The 12767-nt window shown below is 45.4% G+C and overlaps 1 protein-coding gene across 2 annotated transcripts in view; it reads left to right on the top strand.

Annotated features, from left to right (window-relative positions):
- LOC147679581 (solute carrier family 2, facilitated glucose transporter member 11-like) overlaps nt 1-12767 on the top strand; it is a 318984-nt gene that overhangs the window by 140034 nt on the left and 166183 nt on the right. For both annotated transcript variants that reach the window (XM_086943164.1, XM_086943165.1), the window contains exon 2: nt 5749-5847. In XM_086943164.1, the coding sequence (XP_086799290.1) occupies nt 5749-5847 (99 nt within the window). The remainder of the gene's footprint in view (nt 1-5748; nt 5848-12767) is intronic.

The following is a 12767-nucleotide window of genomic DNA, read 5'->3' as shown; positions in this document are numbered from 1 at the left end:
TATTTCTGAGATGGTTCGAAAATGTGTTGAGTTGTTAGGGATTTTGTAAATGACCTCTGATCTTCCTGATCCTAGCATATTTTGAAAAGGCAAGATAATTGCTTGACCCAGGAGCATAGAGTTGTAAGGAATGTAGGCCATATTTTCATCAGTAATCTGTTAGTGTTTTACTTCTGCTTTGATACATATTAAAAGTTACTACCTTCTTAGGTCGAGGACCTAAAGGCTGCGCTTGCGCAGTCTGGGGTCGGAGATTTAATGTTTCTTAGTAGTGCGGTTTAACCTGCCTCCCTGCCCCGTCTCTCCTCCATTGGCTGGCTTCCTAAACGGAGGCCAGCCATTGGAGGAGAGATGCGTCACTCTAATTTAGCCCAGTCTCTTTCGGATTCTGGGGCGTAAGTTTTGCTGTTCTTTAGACAGTGACAAAGTCTGTCACTCAGAACCACAAAACCACGCCCCCGATTCCGAAAAATTCGGAAGCTTGCGGCCGCCATTTTTTTGTCACCCGCAGTGAAGGTGAGCCGTTCCTCGTTGTTCCTCGTTGTGCTTGTGTCCTCGTGTCCGTCCCCCACTTTCCCCCTCCTTCCGTCCCCTCTCGTGTTGCTGTTTTCTGTGCATCCCGGCTCTCCCGGTGACCTGCAATGTGACCCTCGGCACGAGATGCGGCGCTGGAAGACCCGTGCAGAAGGCGGAGGCAGTCCGAGCCTTGCCCCCTCCTTCCGTCCCCTCTTGTGTTGCTGTTTTCTGTGCATCCCGGCTCTCCCGGTGACTTGCAATGTGACCCTCGGCACGACAACTATGGCGGAGGTAAGGCATAAAGTGCAGGGCAGGGAGGCCGGAGAAACCACCACTATGGCAAACTTAATCAAAACAGCCGTTCCTTGTTGTGCTTGCATCCTTGTGTCCGTCCCCCCTTGCCCCCTCCTTCCGTCCCCTCTCGTGTTGCTGTTTTCTGTGCATCCCGGCTATCCCCAATTAAGATATACATGTAAGGAATTGAGTACATTAACCAGACATATGGTTTAAGTATACATCTCCCAGGCCATAAAATAAAGTAAAATGGCACAACCATTTCTTTGCACCAACCTTTATATTCACAAGTTTGCCATATTCTGAACAGCCGGCCTGTAAATTGCATCCACGAACGGCAGGAAAAACATCCCCGTTTTTATTAAAGGTCCCTCGCTTCTTAGCTACATGACGCATTTCTGGTCCGCTAGAGTGGCGATTGAAGTAGAGATAGGACGTGGGATCCTATAATTGTTGTTCTATGCCCAATTGAAATAGGATATGGAATCCTACAATTAGCGTTCTATGCACGAATATCAGCTGTCCTAAAGTCCGTATTTTGTACCCGATTAGCAACCGCCATAGTGAAATATTCATGTATCTTATCCCAGCAGGCAGCAGCTGCCGGTGCAGGGCAGGGAGGCTGGAGAAACCACCACTACGGCAAACTTAATCAAAACAACGTGATTGGGATGCGTCACATCCTCATCTCTTCTGCCTTTCGCACATGCCCTTACTTCCCTCATCATTTCTCTCCTCTTTTCCCCCTCGCGTATCTTTCTCTCCACGCGCTCTCCTTTCTCCGTTGCACGGCCCTCCCTCCCCCTGTTTATTCTCCCTGCTCCAAGGCCCGCTCCCCCTGGTTCCACCCTGACCAGCCGCATCTGCCTCTTCTCAGCGCTGTAGATAGTTGTAGATTAAGTGATTTGTCCAGAATCACATATGTTGTGCAGACGCCGAGCTGGTTCCCCAGCTCCAAAGTTGCGAGCTCTGGCCATTGCGCCACATCCTCCTCTCTTCTGCCTTTCGCCTCGCCCATGCCCTTACCTCCCTCATCATTTCTCTCCTCTTTTCCACCTCGTGTATCTCTTTCTCTCCAAGTGCTCTCCTTTCTCCGCTGCATGGCCCTCCCTCCCCCTGTTTATTCTCCCTGCTCCTAGGCCCGCTCCCCCTGGTTCCACCCTGCTCGGCCGCATCTGCCTCCAGGGTTGTGCGAGGGGGTCATCAATCTTAGGGCGGACATTTGAGGAGGGCGCTTTCTGGATCTTGAGCCTGAAATACTCGCTATAAGGTACGGATCATCCAGGATGGAACAGTAATGCGAATCTTAAAATGTGACTGATATTTGATATCTGGGTTTACTGGGGCTCTTTTCTTCTGGAGCAGTTTCTCATGCTTTGCTGTGGTTTGCATGTTTCTGGTCTGGTGCCCTGCTCCTTGGTCCCTCGGCTTCAGGCCTCCTGTTCGTGCTCTGGTGATCCCGGGCCCGATCTTTGGGTGTGGCGGCTCTGTTGTCTTGGTCCGAAGTTCGTCCCGCTGTCGGTACCGGTCGGTCTGTGGCTCTGTGCCCGCTGAGCGTGCCTTGGCGTGGTCGGTCTTCTCTTTGGGGGGGGACTGGTTTTCCTTTCTTGTCCCTCCTGCTGTGCTGGCTTCTGTGTGCTCCTGTTCTTGGGAGCCCTGTGTGCCTGTGTGGCCTGGGGGTGCAGGGGTTTGTGCCCGGGGCACCCTGCATGTGCGGTGCTCTTTTTTCCACCCTGGCTTTGGCTGCCTGTGTCCTGTGGTGTTTGTCCTTAGGGCTGTTTCATGCAGTCTGGCTGGCTGCCGCCGTGTCCAGATGCTTGTCTCTTCCGGGCTGGGGGCTGCTGTCTCTTGCGGTTGCACGGTTCCTGGCTTCCGTGGAATCCTTGGCTTGGCCCTTGTGTTCCCCTTCTGTTGCGCTCCGCTTGCTTATTGGGGGTTGCCCTGGTTCGTCTTCATGGCATTCTGGGCTCTCCACTGTTCGCATGCTTGCGTTTGTTGGCCGGGGCTTGCTTCAGTGGTCTCTGCCTTCTCTTTGGGTTGGGCTTTGCCTGTCTCCTGGTTCCGCCGGTGGTGCTGCTTGGTCTGTGGTTGCTCCTGCGGTGGCCCCTTTCTGCTGGGTGCTTATGTCTGGTGCATGTGCCCTCCTGTTTCGCGGCTGGTGCTGGTGTTCAGTCCCTGTATTTTTTGGGGCCTGTTTCCTCTGTGTGCTCTTCCTTTTGGTGGTTGGGCGGTGCGCCTGGGGTCTGCTTCTAGCTTTCCATTGGGGGCCTTGGTGCCCCCGGGCCCCATCACAGCCTAGCTGTTGACTGTGGTTTGGTCTTTTCTTTCCCTAGGGTGCCTGCACCCTGGATGTTTGCCCCTCCGGCTCTGGCGTTTTGGCTGGTGGTGCACCTTGGCTGGTGGAGGGTTGGGGAGGGCGTTGTTCTTGCTACGGTTACCCTCCCCGCGGTGGTGCGTGCCATCTGGCGGTAGGCCTGTGCTTACTCCTTTTTATGGGGGGTCCTTGAGGGTCCGAGATCCCTGTCCCTGCTGTTTGGGCCAGGCTTTTTTTTGCGGGTGCTTTGTCCTGGTCTTTGGCACTTCGTTTTCCTGCTCCTCTGTTGTTCTCCCTGGGATTCTGGTGAGGTTGCTTGGCCTTGTGCCTGTTTCCCCCTCCCCCTCAGTCCTTTTCCCCCTGGGAGCCTTCTTTTGGCCCTGCTTCCTTGCCCTGGGCGTTCTCGGGGTTTCCTGGCCTGATAAGTTGGTGTTTCGGCTGTGCCCGTGTGTACCCTCGTGGGCATGGTCCTGCCCACTGTTCTTCACAGGTTTGGTTCATTGGGCTGGTGTTGGGCTCCAGTTTCTTTCATTCCCCCGGCTCTCCTCCTTGGTTTGGCCCTTCTTGTGGCTGGAGGTGTGTCCGCTCTGTTTGCCCCTGGGTTGCGTCTGGTCTCGTTCAGGCTTGTGGGGCCCTGGTGTTCTGTGGCCCCTTCTGGCTCCCGCTGGCTCTGCTTGGTGAGTTGCCTCTGCCTCGTCCTCCGGCTCACGTTGTTGGTGGTGGGTTTGCGTCCTTCGCTTTCCTTCAGGATTGTCGTGTCCGGAGTTGCCTCCTGTTCTTCCTGGTCTGTCGGCTGGGGGCCGGTTCAGCTTGGCCTCCGGCTGTGCCTCCTGAGTTTTGGCTGGCTGTCCTGTGGCTTCCGTGCTGCCTCTGGCGTGTGTTTCCTTGATTCCCCTGTCCCTTTCCTGGTGGTTGGTGTCCTGGCTCGCTCATGTCTGCTCTGCTGGCTCCCTGGGGTTCTGCTCCCGGAGTGGGGTGCCTTTCGGCGTGCCCCCCGCCCTGTTGGGGTGGGGTTGGGTGGTGTTTTCTTGCCCGCTCTGGGGGTGTGTTCTCCTGGCGGCTGATTGTCCAGAGTCTGGTACTGCTTGTGCCTCTGGCTTCTCTGCTTCCCCCAGGTTCCGCTTTGGCTGTTTCCTCTGCGGCCTTCCTGCCCTTTGCTTCGGCTTGTGCGCTGCATGGGCTCCTTCCGGGGGCAGGTTGGGCTTTGGGGTTCTCTTGCATTGGCAGGTTGCTTGGCTCCGGTCCTGGCTTCCTGGTTTGTTCTTGTCTGCCTCCTGTGGTTTGGCGGGTTCGTGCCTGGTTGGTTCCTGTTTGGGTTCTGCCGGGGGTTCCTGGTTGCCCTGGGCTTGCGCCCTGCCTGGTTTTTCCCTCCCTTTGAGGTTGGGGGTTCTAGGGTTGTGGGAGTTGGCCCTGTCCCCGACCTGACTGTGCCTTTTCGGTTCCCTTTATTGGTTTTGCAGTTTTTGCTGGCCTCTTTGTTGTTTGGTCAGCTGTCTGATGTTGTTTTTGGGGTTGGCCTCTTCTGCCCCTGCTGCTCTGGAGTTTTGTGTTCGGGCCTGGTGAGGTTTGCTGCCTTCTTCCCTGTAAGGCTTTGGCCTCCTGGGGTTTCTGCTGCTCCTGGGCCCTCGCTGTGGCTCCTTCCTTATTGGCTTGGTGCTTGTGCTTGTATCTGTGCCCGGTTGCCCGGCCTTGGCTTCTTTCTTGCCTTCTCCGGGGCGGCCGGGGTTTGCTCTGCGTCTGTGCGGCTCCCGGGGCCTGTGTTCCTTCCTGGTGGTTCTGGGGTGGCATGGCCTTGTCCGGTGGCTTTCCTTGGCTCTGTCCTTTTGGGTTTAGGGACTGGTTGCTCTGTCTCCAATTTCTCTGGTTGGCTGCCTCCTTGTTATGGCTCTGGCCTTCTGTTTTTTCTTGGTTGTTTCCGGTCCTTGTTTGTGTCCCTGCTGTCCTGTTGTGGGTTGCTGGCCGGTTGCTTCCTGCGGGTCCCTCTTTCTGTGCTCCCTTGAGTCGCTGCATTTGGTGTGGTTTCCTGGGTGTGCTTAGGGGTTCGGAAGGCCGGGTTTTCTGCTTTGGTATTCTCTACATTGTCAATGAATGGGACGAGGACTTAGGGACTTGGGGGTAATGCTCAATTACTTATCGGTAATCTCCATTACTCTGGGTCCCGTTTTCCTCGTACCATTCATACACCCCTTCCTCCCTCCCGGACGGCCGCCATTCCTGTGTGGGTTTGGTTGTACAGGCGGGATGCTGGGTAAGTACTGCTTATGTACTCCCGGTGGGAGGGGCAGTATTGGGGTCCCAGCATTCCTCTGGTCTTTTTTTCTGTCGCGGAGATGGTTATCTCCACATTATCAATGAATGGGACGAGGACAACGGGACCCGGAGTAATGAAGATTGTAATAGATGAAGTAGTAGATGATGAAGTAAGTAATAGAGCAGTTTCGAGGTAGACTCAAATAATCCAACCATGACTGTATTTTCAAAAGTGTCCCATGAGCAGCTGATGTAATCTGGTAAGAAATGCGATAAGCATTTTCGAAATCCTGAAACTGTTGTTCATCTGAATTGTAAAGACTATTTGTTTATATTTTTCTAAATGTAAAGTATTTTTTCATGTATTTCCATAGGTTCCGAGCAAAAACCTCTTTTTAGCTGCCTTTGCAGTGGGCATCGGAGGTAGCTTTCAATATGGGTTCAATGTTTCAGTTATCAATGCCCCTACTCTGGTAAGTAAGAAAAAAAAATATTATGTTGATTTTTTTCTTCAGTTTTGAATAAATTCAATCTATTTTTTTATTTGTTTTTTTGCGGTGTCACCCACATATTTTCTTACTAGTAAACCAGGAACTGTGGAGATTTATAGAAGGGTGTCTACATGTATGAATGCGTGAGTTTTATCTATGTAACTTTATTTAAAATATATATTGCTCTAATGTAAATGCCTTAAAAAAATGCTGCATCTATCATGTGTGCACCAAAGCATAACTGGCACCTCAAATGCAATGTTCATGACCGCACCACAATGTCTCGGATGACAAAATAAACGGGATAGATGACGTCACTAGTGACATTACATGTCACCCTAATGTTGAAATTATAGATGACATTACTACTGACAGTATAATTTCGTTGTTTGGAAATGGGTTATTTAATGATATTACGAAGTTAAGTCCTATTATTTAGTGAAATAAAGATTGTGAGGCCATGGACATTGCATTTGGGGTGGGTTTTTTGTTTGCATGGGGGTGTGTATTATGGTTTGCCCCAACTTCAGTAAGATTTCCTTAAGCAACCACAACTTCACTATATCTGTGTGTTTCTAATATAAATACACATATATTTATGTTCACTGAAAAACACAATAAAAACGTTGTTATAGTTAATCAACATATAAAACACCATGAAATTCACCAGTTATCATCTGCAAAACCATAACTCACACGTCCTCCCTTAAAACCACAATTTACCCACACTATGACCTCATAATGGACTGGGCATGGCTCCACAGATGATGCGAAATTACATCGTACCTTTGACATGGATACATTGTAATTTCCAGATATATGTGTTTATATGTAATCAGGTATTGTTATTTTAGTTCACAAAAGGCAGGGCGTGTCATGTTTTTGATTGCGTTCGCGTGGGTTAAGATTTCCTCATTCAATTCTAACTGTGTAGTTTAAGGGGTTTTTAGATTTTGATAACGAAGCTAACCTTACTTTAGCTGTGGCTTGTTTCATTGAGGATTTTATGTCACTTCTGTATTGCCTTACCATTTATTGCACTGGTAAATTATTGAACTCTGTTTTGATGCAGGTGGAAGATATGCGTGCTTGACTGTGTTAGGAGCAGTAGCTAAATGATTTGATAAGAGAAGAGACTGACAACAAATTAAATCAAAAAAGTTCTTTATATTTTTCGATGTTAAAATGCAGTGCTTGCCGTCTGCACAATCAAACTTACTTACGAAGAACGTTGACGACTGCACTGTATCTAGATGCCATCTACTGGCTACAGACAAAACTACAATTAGAAAGAAACTCAAGAAAGCAAATGCACAAGCAAATGAAGTATAGAAATTGTGCATAAATCGAACAAGCATTTGCAATGCAAACGGTCTCGCCTTTGGGACCTTAGATGTATTTAGTTATGCAGCACATTAGCCTGGGTGCTGAAACATCTACTGTTCTTTAACATGGAGGGAAAGTATGCACCAAACTGCGTGACACACCAGGTATGGCAACACATGGAGAGAAATATTGCCTTTCAGCAGGAAATGGTATAGTCCAAAGCTCGGTTTTTTGTACTTTACTGACCTCTGCTGGTTGTTTTCTATCAAGAAAGTTAAATAGAGGCAATAGCAGGAACAATTAAACAAGCATTTGTAATACAATTAGTCTTGCATTTACACAAGTTAAACTATTGGCTTTGTAAATGACAATGCGTTTTATTTATGTTTCAAAAACCAAAAGAAAAATAAAAGGCATTGTTATTTACAATGCCAATAGCGGAAACTCGCGTAAATGTGAGACCGGTTGCATTGCAAATGCTTGTTTTATAACTTGTCATTGCATACTGTCTGTTTCATTATCACACAGTGTAGACCCACTTGCGCAAATGTCAACTATCTTGTCCACTGTGCATTGAATGCCTTTCATTACTGCATTGATCAATGCAGGATTTTTGTCTGAATATAAGAATGTTCTCATAGTGATAAACGTGCTGAGGTCACTCTGACACCTATAGTTATCTCTGGCATTAAAGTTAGATATCTGTTCAATTATTATGCAGTAACTGCACTCGTGCAAGCGCTGCTGTCATTGTGCATGCATCGTCTGTATTTATGGATCACAATAACATTAGAATTTTATCTGATCTTCATGCATAGTGCTCTTTTTCCTCATGGAAACAAGGCTATCAGGTGCATTATGCATTATCTGCATTGCTGATAGAAATGCAGGCTTTCAAGTTTCAAGTTTCAAGTTTCAAGTTTATTTTATTATGATAAGGAACTCTTTATGAGGTCCACATAAAACAACATATACATACAAAACAAGAAATACGTAAAATATTATTCCATCACAATTACAAAAGACATCTTAATACAGGTCCAAAAAACATTTTAAAAAGTTGTACAGTTTAAAAGCAAACATTTCATTAGGTGGGTTAATCAAGGCTGCCTTAAACGAAGAAGCAGATAATATGTTGAGTTGTAAGCAAATTGGTCTTAACCATCTACGCCTGCAAGGCATCAGTGTAGGACAAACAAACATGACGTGATCTAAGTCCTGATCATACAATTGACAAAGATCACAGCATGCCGAATGACCAAACCAGCTGGCATGTAGAACTTTTAGCGGAAGCAAATTATGTCTTAGTAAATATACCAGGCGCCTGGCGCCATGGGAGATGTTCCAATACATATACGGTTGAGCTTTCCGCAGGGTATAAGATTCAATAACAGGCGTACAACCTTTTTTCGCTAGACAGAGGTCTCTATCCTGACAAAACCCCAATTCCCAAGAGGCTGACCTCAGAACAGTTTTTAATTGATGAGAGGACAATAAGAATAAAGTCTCCTCGTCCAATTTCAATTGTAACACAGCAAATCTGAAGTTTTTTACAATCAGTGAGAAGTCATTAAAAGATCCTAATAATTCATTTTTTATAAGATCTCTTAAGGTATTAGGTTCACCTTTAGATAGAGCTACTACCCAACGTATGATACTTGCCAGACCTTGAACCCAACTGCTACGTAAACCCAGTTCCTGTCTCAAGGAGGCAGTTGAATTTGCTGTACCTACCGACATTAAACTACGTAAAATTTTTCCTTCCGCAGAGTTTAAAAAACTCCACTTTTTTAGATCAACTAACTCAATTCCGTATAACAGGGAGGCCGTAACTTACGCTCTGAAAACATCTAAAAGAATAGAAAAATGCCTTCTACCTGTGGCTTTATACAGGGAAACGAAACTCTTTCCCTGCGAAATAGCCTTACGAGAGTTAGTGTCAATGTGTTGTTTGTCACTTAAGTTATAAGTGACAATTTTGCCTAGGAAGGTATAAGATTTCACACATTCCAGTGTTTTCCCCCCTACAACCCATGGATAGTTAAGGCATTTAGGATTCTTTCTACCGGAGAAACAGATCACCTTGCTTTTTGCCGTGTTTATTGATAAGAAATGGCTTTCAGCATAATCAGAGAGTGCATGCAACCGATTATTCAGGCCCTTTGGCGTGAGATCCAAAATCAGGATGTCGTCTGCATACATAAGGCATGCAATTGCAACTCCACCCAAGGACGGGGCAATACCGGTGCAAGCAGAGAGAGTGATGGGTAAATCAACTGTGTATAAGGAAAATAGCAATGGAGCCAAAAGGCAACCTTGCTTCAACCCGTTGGAAGTGGGGATTAATTTAGATACACCACGTTCACCTCCAAGTAGAACTCTGCACCAAGTGTCAGAATAGAGGGCGCGAATTAACTTAATAAGGAATGATGGCATACCTAAGTTAGATAACTTTCTCCACAACAAAATTCTATCTACCTTATCAAAGGCGGTGGAGAAGTCAATAAAGGCGCCATATACCTGACCACCACGGACTTTCACATATTTTTCATTGATAACTTGCAATGCAGTCAGGTTATCTAAAGTTCCATGATTTTGTCTGAAACCTGTTTGCTCCATGGGAAGGATTTTATGTTCAGATACCCATTGATTCATTAAAGTAAGCACACATTTTGCAAAGACCTTACCAATGGCATCAAGCAAGGCAATTTGGCGATAATTTTGTGGTAGATCTCTTGCCCCTTTTTTATATAAAGGGACAATAATACTTCCTTTCCAGGAGGGGGGGACTGTTCCGCTAGAGAAACAAAATTTAAACACTGGAAAGAGTATTTTGCTCCAAAGTTCACTCTGGTTTTTTAATACTGAAATTGGGATTTTATCAGGACCCATCGCCCCAGAGGAACGCATATTCTTAATGGCACATTCAATTTCCTTTTCCGTTGGACAGTCAAGTATACGTGAGACATTATCAGAATCAACATTAAAAACATGAGAATTATTGTTACTGTACAACTTCTCGATATAATGAACCCACACCTGTTCCTCAATGGCAATAGGCGAAGGACTGGCTCTGGTACCACAACCTTTGCCAATTAAGGACCAGAATGTCTTGGCTTGGCCATTATAAGAAGCTTCCCTCAGTTGGATCCAGAGGGCATCTTCCTTAGAACGTTTTAAGCGGGCCTTAAGCCTAACTCTCCTTCTTTTTAAAATAAACAACTTAGACTTAGCTTCTTGAGAGAAGAGTAAAAATTGCCCCCTTACAACTTTGTTTATTTCTCTATTTAAAGCCCGTAAAGAATGAGGGACTACGAGGGATTGTTTCACACCTGGTTTCTTTTTTGCACTAGCAGTCACAGAATCTAAAAAATTATTAAAACACAACAGCTCTCTCCCTTCCCAGAGGGGTAAATTCTCAACAGTAAAATTCAAAAGAGGCACCAGATTTTCAACAGTACAAGGGTTCCAAAAACATTTCCCTGAGCTGGAATCAAAATTCACAGAATCTATATCCAGACTCCACGGATCCACTTTCTGAAGATTAATGGAGACAGAAAGCATCAACGCATTATGGTCACTAAGATTAGTCTCAATGACCTTCATATCCTTCAATAGGTGAAAACCGGCATAATCTACCGTGATAAAATCAATAATAGAATTTCCCTTATTAGATTTACGAGTATAAGCTGCCGGGATGTCAGATGGAAGCCTCCCATTTACTATTAAGCATTCAGCTTTAAGTAAACCATCTAATATAAGTTTACCTCTTTTGTTAGTTTTAATTTTGGAGGGAAACTGGGCTGATGGTATATTCAAAGACTCTTCCAATGGAATATTTCTAAACAACTCCAACCCACAGTTGGATATATTACAATTTAAATCCCCAAACATTAACACATGCGGAGTTGGGGAAATATCCAACACTTTAGTTAAAAAAGTGAACAGAGTTTTTAGACCAGCATTAAAACTACAATTGGGGGGGATATAAATGTTTACCACAATCAACAATCTATTAGGGCAATCTTCAAATACATCTTTTAGCGTAATTGCTAGAAACAGTTTTCCTGGATCTAGATAATGTGAATAGTTCCATTGCAATCTGTTAGATAACAAACATGCTAACCCTCCCTTGGAATGGCCTCTTCTAGTGCTGGTTGCACTGTAATCCAAAACAAAATAGTCTTTTTCCAAAGCTAATCTTCCTTCAACCCAAGTTTCCTGCAAACAGATTATATCTGCTTTTAGAGAATGTAGGAAACCCAATTTCTCTTTATAATCCTTGAATCCGGCAGAGTTCCATGAGATAAATTTCAGCTCTCTGTTAAAAATTGGAATGTTGTTTAGAACCAGGAGCTGATTTACTCGCTAGAACACAGGGTAACCAACTCCATTTAGATTGATCATCCTTCACTGTCTGCTTAAGGGGAGGGTTTTTGTATGAAACTAGCCTTTCATTCCTAGCCACACAAATTTTTAGGTCCTCTGATCTGAGATTAGACCAATCCGACAACGGCACTCCCATATTAGAGGGAAGTAATAGTAAAGAATTAGCAAAAATACTTTGAGTACGTTTTTCCCCAAAGTATGGCATGACATCAATCCCTCTAACTTGTAATTCTTCTGCCCACTGTAGAACAAGATTTAACACAACTTTCGAATGAAATTTCACCCTTGTTGATCTTAATGGTTTCCCCATGTAGGAGTTAAGGAGAAGTACAATGTCTAGATCGGACGTTTGAATTAATTTCAAACTTTCGATCTCTTTAAAACAGATCAATAGGGCGGATCTATTTAAAATTAAATCTGGTTCAAATAAGGGGGAAAAATCGAGATAAAACGTATCCACATTTATTTTATCTTTTGGGACAATAACTGTCATTGAGGATGGAACCTGAAAAGGTATTGCTGTAGGATTCAAGGAGGACGGGGACGGGATGACAGAAGGAGAGGTAACCTTAGAAGTAACTTGACAAGATCCTGCTTTAACATTACAATAAGAAAAAGGATTGGCAGAAGAGTGGGAAACCTTGGGAAGGAAAGGATTAGTAAAGCTTATAGGACCTAAACCAGAGGAAGGGGCGTCTTCATTGGGCGAGACAACCCTGACTTCTACATGAGAGGTAGGAGACTGCTCCACCTGCGAGGAATCATCTATACTTAATTCAGCATTCTTATCAAAAAGAAGTTTCCTCTGTCTTTTTTTAGCGAACCTTCGGATGGGTTTCCTCTTCTTCATTCTACTCTTTTTGTATTTCAAGGGGCTCACTTTTCCCATCAAACCCGTATTTACTTTAGGAATCTCCTCTTCTTTACTTGATGGCAAGGAGAATATCGGAAAAAGGGATGGAATTTCGGATTTAGGAATGGGAGGGGATGTTGCTATTACCTCTATCTTGTCACTAGTTGGAGCTATACAATTAGCGCCAGCCGAAACCACTTTGGAAGGATTGGAGACAGCTAAGAGAACTACAGGCTTCTTTTCCTTTTGATCTTCTGTCAGCGGAGAAGATAGAGCTGAATCCAAAACTGCCGAAGCGGAAAGAGCGCTTATTTTCGGAGGCACCAACAGAGAA

The sequence above is a fragment of the Lissotriton vulgaris genome, chromosome 11 (genome assembly GCF_964263255.1).
Source record: "Lissotriton vulgaris chromosome 11, aLisVul1.2, whole genome shotgun sequence".
Classification (NCBI taxonomy): Eukaryota; Metazoa; Chordata; class Amphibia; order Caudata; family Salamandridae; genus Lissotriton; species Lissotriton vulgaris.
This window is presented reverse-complemented; position numbering and strand designations above follow the sequence as displayed.